Genomic DNA, 7,264 nt, shown 5'->3' on the forward strand with positions numbered 1-7,264 from the left:
TTCTTTTTTTTTTTTTTTTTTTGCTTATTTATTTGGAGAGAGAGAGAGAGCACAAGGAGCGGGGAGCTGCAGACAGAGAGAAAAGCAGGCTACCCGCTGAGCAAGGAGCCCTTGATATGGAGTTTGATCCCAACACCCTGGGATCATGACCTGAGCTGAAGGCAGATGCTTAAGCTTAACCGCTTAATCGTCTGAGCCACCCAGGCATCCCAGGATCTAGGCTTTTATTCAGAGAGGGGGAACCATTGAGAATTTTGAACAGGGGTGTGAGATCCAGTTTAGAGGCTTTGAAAAGATCATTCTAGCTTCTATGTGGAAAACAGACTGCAGGGTGATAAGAGCTTATGCCAAGAGATTGCATAGGAGACTTGATAATGAAGGTAAGAGTTGTGGGTGACTTGGCCTAGGGTGGTAGAGGTGGAGGATGAAAAGTGATTCAATGACAGATATATTTCAAATAACAGAACTTAAAGATTAACTGATTGATTGGGTTGAATGTAAAAGCAAAGGAAAGTTTGCAACATGAGTAACTGGAAGAATAAAGTTGCCATTTACTAAGGTAGTAACGAGTAGAGAGACAATAGATTGAAGAGGGGGGTTGGACATGTTAAGCTTGAGATTTGACATCTAAGTAAATATATCGAGTAGACAGTTGGATATTAATTTAGGGGAGAGTTACAGGTTGGAGTATATTAACCAAGCAAAATGTGCTAAAATAGATTCTGAAGAATTGTATCCCTTTTCGTTCTGCAAGATACTGTCTACTTTGCTCCTGGTCACCCTATCCCCACCTGTCCTTTATATATCTGTGTGCAATTTGGTTTTTCTAGTTTGCAAACTCTCATTTTTTTACCCCTGTCTCTCAAACAACTAAGTACGCACTTAACAAAAGTGGAAAAGAATAATTAAATGTTGTGCTATATGCTATTAGAAAATACTGATTTTGTTTCTTTTACTCTCTGATTAAAAGAACAGTTAAATCACTAGCTAACAAGACTCTTTGTCTAGTTCATTGAGTTTTAAATATACTTTATCTTTCTCTTTATTTCAGTATAGAAAAAGGTGGTTTTCAGCCCAGCACCTGAATAAACAGGGTATTTTAAAAGTTTATTTATTTAACTAATCTCTACCCCCAACGTGGGACTTGAACTCATGATCCTGAGTTCAAAAGTTGCATGCTCTTCTCACTGAACAAAGCAGACACCCATAAGCACTATTTTAGATCTGAGAGACTATTGCTTTTCTGTGTAATCCATGTTAAATTATAAAATAGACCTTCCTTTTTAGAGAGCAATTTGGCAATCAGTATCTGGTAAAGTGAGAGATGCTGATATAACCTAGAAATTCTCCTTTCAAGTATTTTGCCTAAGGAAATTCTTAATATGTGTACAAAACTATAGCTACAAAAATGTCCATCACAGCTTTGTTTATAATACTGGAAAATTAGAGTAACCTAAATGTTCTTCAACAAGAAAATAGTTAAACTATGGCATATTCAGGGGCGCCTGGGTGGCTCAGTGGGTTAAGCCTCTGCCTTAGGCTCAGGTCATGATCCCAGGGTCCTGGGATCGAGCCCCGCATCGGGCTCTCTGCTCAGCAGGGAGCCTGCTTCCTCCTCTCTCTCTCTCTCTGCCTCTCTCCCTGCTTGTGATCTCTGTCTGTCAAATAAATAAATAAAATCTTTAAAAAAAAAAAAACTATGGCATATTCAAACAATGGAATACCATACACAGATAAAATGAGCGACCTAGAACTACATTTATTAATACAGATAAGTATCACAATGTTAAATAAAGTGCATAGGGAAGGCTGGAAAGAATTATATATATGGTTTTTTATTTCATCTCAAAAAGGAATATCATCCTGTCTAATTTCACAGAACCTTTCATGTGTAAGGCACTGTGTAAGATGGTTTTTACCTACATTAGTTAATTTCTCGCAACAGCCTTGTGAAACAAATAATGTTATAGATATTTTGCATGTATTTATTCAAAAACAAATCAATGATATATGTGCCAGAGGGTGTTCTAAGTATTGAAGATATAGTAGTTAAATGAAATTTCAGTTCTACTAGAGCTTTTTCTAGTGAGGGAAGTCATATAATTTAAAAATATGGAAGCAAGGGGTGCCTGGGTGCCTCAGTCAGTTTAGTGTGTGATTCTTGATTTCGGCTCAGGTCATGGTTTCAGGGTCATGATATAAGGCTTCGCACTGAGCCTGGAGCCTCCTTAAGATTCTCTCTCTACCTCCCCTGCACCCCCCCAATAAATAAAATAAAATGGTTTTTAAAAATTTTTAAATAAAAATATGCAAGCAATTATATATTAAGTGGTGATGTGGTCTACAAAGAAAAATAAAGCAGAGTAGCAGGATAGAAAGTAATAAGGATCATTATTTTAGATAGCATAGATAAACTAAAACTCATAGAAGTTTGAAGTTGAAGAAACTCATAGAAGGTAAGCAACCTGCTGAAAGTCACTCAATCTCAAAATCTGGAGCTAGGATTTAAACCTAAATCAATCTAATCCCAGAGGCTTCTCCTTTTATTTTTTTTAAAGGTTTTATTTATTTATTTGACAGAGAGACACAGCGAGAGAGGGAACACAAGCAGTGGGGGTGGGAGAAGGAGAAGCAAGCTTCCCACTGACCAGGGAGCCTGATGAGGGGCTCGATCCCAGGACCCCGGGATCATGACCTGAACCGAAGGCAGCTGCTTAACAGGGAGCCACCCAGGTGCCCCGAGGCTTCTCCTTTTAAAGGATGGTTAGGTCTATCTATCATTTATACTTCGGAAAAAGACATTAATTATACAATAGCACCTGAGGTCAGCCACACTAGTAGCAAAAGAGTTTTTAGTGGAACAGGAAAGAATAGAGAACAGTCTAGATAAGCTGGGTACTTTGGACAGCCAAACACTTTCATAAAGTGCCAGTTACATATAGGAATCAGAAAATAAGGGCACATGGGTGGCTCAGTTGGTTAAGTGATGGCCTTCTGCTCAGGTCATGATCCCAGGTCGTGGGATCAAGTTCCCTGTCAGGATCCCCCTGTTCTGCAGGGAGCCTGCTTCTCCCTTTCCCTCTGCCTGCCACTCCCACTGCTTGTGCGCTCGCTCGCTCTCTCTCTCTCTCTCTCTCTGTCAAATAAATAAATAAAATCTTAAAAGAAAAAAGGAATCAGAGAATAAGATTCAGAAAGGAGAAAAAAGTTAAGAAAATAAAGCAAGCTAACACCATCTTAATTTTGCCTTAAGCCTTAATTTTGCCATCTAGAGTGGCACTAAAAATCATTTTCAGTGCTACTTACTGGAAGTGCATTATGGATTCTCAGTGTCCGTACTAAGAAATTAAGCAGAGAATGTATTCATGTACTTGTTAAGACCATGAATTTTAGAGTCAGACAACCTCAATACTCAATCATTTATTTAATAATAATTTAATTAATAATCTTCAGGGCAAGCAACTTAACCTTTCAACATCTTTTCTTTTCCCTTTAAGCTCTGTCCACAATGACTGCCTAAATTAACTTTTTAGTCACAGCTCTTTTTTTTTCTTCTCAGACATCAAAATAAACATATCCTCTATTATAAGATAAATTGATCATAACCTGTACTGTTTCACATTTCACTCCCATTGCCATCCCCTGACATTTATTTAACAGCAAAATTTATTAAATGCTTACGGTAGAAGTAAACTAAGACCAAACAGATGAGAAAAGCAAAACCTATTTATTCTGTACTCACTGTAGCAATGGAGTCAGCCACCATCACTTGCATTTTGGCAAAGACTCAAAGGCAGACAGAAAAATGGGAAAGCTTTATAGTAGAAAGTAGGGAAGGCTGTTGGGATGTCCTGAGGCTATTGACCTGGGGAAACTGCAGGTGGGCTAACTAGAAGCAGAATATCTAGCGTGATTGTTTAAAGATGCACATTCGGCTCTCCTCTGGTGGATCCTAAGTTGGAAGTGAGGATAAAAATTAGGAACCCTTTCAGTTCCTAGTTAAGTCCTGGTCATTTGGGGCCAGTTATAACAGAGGTTATTGTTTAGCTTCCCAGATTGTCACTAGAGGTAGTGGTCTGACTTTCCTACAACTCTGACTCATAGCAGGCTGGCTTTCCAGGCTGCTTATTGGGGTTGGCTTCCTGGGCAAGGTGCTATGGTTATTGGTCTGTTCTGTCATTATGTATGGTCTGGCCATTGTCCCTTACTTTACTGTGTCTTACTGCTTTGCTTCATTTACAGTTATTTTGAGTTAAAGTCTTTAGTGTAAGGTAAAAAGGTAATGTCTTGGTGAAGTGCTTAATTTTAGCATGATTTCCCACAAGAATCATTTAACAAGCTGAAAATTTTATTTTTTCTACTGCTGACATATTACTGATTTTTACTTTCAGTGGTTACCAGTGACTCAGGAGCTGAGCTTCCAAAAATTTATTGAACAATCTGACTTACTAGAAGAACTTAAATATGAATTCAATGAAAAAGCTGAATTGAGACACACTGAGACACAAAGACCTTTTGTCTTTAACTATTATAAAAATGTCCTTGAGAGGAATAGCAAGCGCTACCAGGCCCTTGGCCATTTGCTTGCACAATACATTTATGAGCTTCTGGAGAAAGTATGCAAATTACAAAAAGTGTATATCCCAACAGAGGCTGATAAGGAACCAAGAAGCTTCTTTTTCATGAGTGAGAGAGCATTAACAAGTCATCATTCTGTTCTTCTGGTCCTTCTGCAAGACCATGGGGTCTTTAGAGCTGGTCAGTGGAGTCAGCAAGCAATAATACATCATGGTCTCCAACATGGAAGTCAGATACCATGTATTCAGATGGCATTGCAGGCACATTATGATGTAATTGTGCTAAACCCCAATGATAATTTTGTGGACCTAAAGATGGAGAATGAGTGGAAAGGTCTTTTAACACAAAATATTGGGTCCTCTTCCCTAAAAATGGTTCAGGCAGAGAATTTTTTCTCTCTCCAGCAACCTCTCCAGTGCATCCCTAAAAGATGCAGCAACACCCCTGAAGAACACATGGCTTACATTTGGGATTACTTCATCTCAAAGACTGAAGGAAAGGATGTTGCCTTCATTGTACATGGTTATGGAGGCTTGGTTTTTATGGACTTACTTGTTCGTAGAAAGTGGGAAGTGATGAACAAAGTATATGCTGTTGCACTCATTGACTCTGAACATCATGTAGGACACCAGCTAGGAAGTGATGTACAGTTATTAGCCTGGATAAAGCACCATTGCCGTGAATGGGTGACAAGTCCTAAGCCTTTGGATAAACCTGCAACTACTGTTTTAAAAAAGGAGTTTCCTATGGTTTCTGCTGGCACAGAAAAACACAACCTAGCCCCTTCCTCTAGCCTCCATTCAATTTTTAAATACTTTAAAAAAGCTTTGAAAGCCAAAACAACTATTAATTATTCTCGAGTGCCAATAGTAACAAGAAGCTGCACGAAAAGAAAGCAAAGTGCTTAAGTTGCTTTTTGTCATCTAAGTTTTTTTTGTCTTACTGAAATGTTGCTAATGTAGACGCTAGAAGAAAAAGGATCCTTCACAGTATTATGTTATGAAACCAATATACACAGTGTTATATTCTGGCTTGAGGTTTAATTTGTTATTTTCTTTGAAAAGCGAATATGTTATCTTTTATAGCCTATTGAACAGTCAGTACCATCATTAATATTTTAGAGTATTATTCAAGTTAGAGGATCTTTTGAAAAGATCTCTTGTGATTTAATAGTCTATAGTTGATTTGATTAAATACTAAGTCTTTGATTTCTATGTTAATGCTACATTAAAACTATAAGTGAACATAAAAATTATCATAAACTCTATTTTTTATATGTTTGTGTTCTTTTCCTTAAATTTATTAGTCTTCTGTTCAAATGTATTAAAGGTATTTACTCACACCTTCAGCTAATATTTGAGTATCCACTGTGTACCAGTCAACTGCAGCTGTTCAGGACAGCAGCAAACAAGGCCAGCATTGCCTTTATACTTACGGAGTTTACAATGAACAACAAATTGCAAGTGTGACGAGTGCTCAGAAAATATAAGGTGCCATGGAACATCTAGTATGAGAGCTGACAGCCTTGGGGGCCAGGGAATGCCTCCCTGAGAAAATGATGCTTAGTTTAAATAATGCTTAGCAATTAGGTGGGAAAACAAATTCATAGGCAAAGAACAGCATATGCAAAAGACTTGATGTGGGAGAAAGAAGTCCAGTTCAGCTGAAGTTAAAAAATTATGGGTGAGTAGTGTTAAAGAAAAAAATTCTTGACATTTGTTAAAGACGTAAGGAAGACTTTATTTAGGAAGGATTACTGCAGTGGGGTTTTGCAGTAAGGGAGAGAGATCAGGCTCAACTTCTGATTCAACAAGGATAATTGAGGGTGGGGGGGAAACCTTATAGCCAAAGTATAGGGTGAGTGTCAGTGAGCGGAAAATTAACTAAGAAGAAACATTAGGCATAAGAGAGATTCTTAATAGACTGATTCAACATAATTCTTACTGAAGGCAAGCCAGGATGATAGCATCCTAGAGGATGAGGAATTTTATCAGATCTTGAGGATCATCAGATGCCAAAGATGGGAGATTTTCACTAACTGACAGCAGAATGCTTGCTAAGACTGGACTAAGTGATGACGACAACAACAAAAACTGGACTAAGTGGACCAAGGATGGAGTCCAACACTGCAGCCTAGTTGAGAAGAGGGCTTATAGGAGGAGCCAAGCTCAGATTTGGTCAAGGAGAGAAGTTTTGTCTATAGTTGGAAAGTTAAGTTAGAGAAATAAACAGAGGCAGCTTGCTCAAGGCTGCAAGGTCCATTGGTTATGATTTTCAACTTTATTCTCATAACAACAGAAAACATTGGATGGTTTTAGACAGGAGTATATTCTCAGCTTAACATATTATAAAGAATATCCTGATTGCAGTTCAGGGAATAGATTAGAGGAAGGACAAGCTTGGAGGCTGGGAGACCAAATTAAATTTTGGTAGTAGTCTGAGAAATACTTGACACTAATACTTAACTACTAATACTATATAGTTAACACTAATACTTAAATACTAATATTTTTAATTACATAATACTTAGGTTACATGCTAATACTTTTGTTTCTGTGAACAAAATTTTGTGGTTGGAGGTCAGAAATAAGAAGGAAATAATAAGGATTATTCCCAGATTTTTGACTTGAGCAAGTAGATGTATAGAAATGCCATTTGATGAAATAGAGACTATTGTGCTGTGAAA

General features: G+C 37.7%; 1 protein-coding gene across 1 annotated transcript; it reads left to right on the plus strand.

Moving 5' to 3' along the window:
• Positions 1 to 374: 374 nt before the first annotated feature.
• Positions 375 to 5,486, plus strand: LOC308339597 (putative protein ARB2BP; the record flags this gene model as incomplete). Its single annotated transcript, XM_080798420.1, has 2 exons — positions 375 to 380; positions 4,392 to 5,486. The coding sequence occupies 2 exons, from the start codon at positions 375 to 377 to the stop codon at positions 5,484 to 5,486; spliced, it is 1,101 nt and encodes a 366-aa protein (XP_080654546.1).
• Positions 5,487 to 7,264: the final 1,778 nt, after the last annotated feature.

Source organism: Martes martes (assembly GCF_963455335.1).
Source record: "Martes martes genome assembly, chromosome: 1".
In the NCBI taxonomy this organism is placed as follows: domain Eukaryota; kingdom Metazoa; phylum Chordata; class Mammalia; order Carnivora; family Mustelidae; genus Martes; species Martes martes.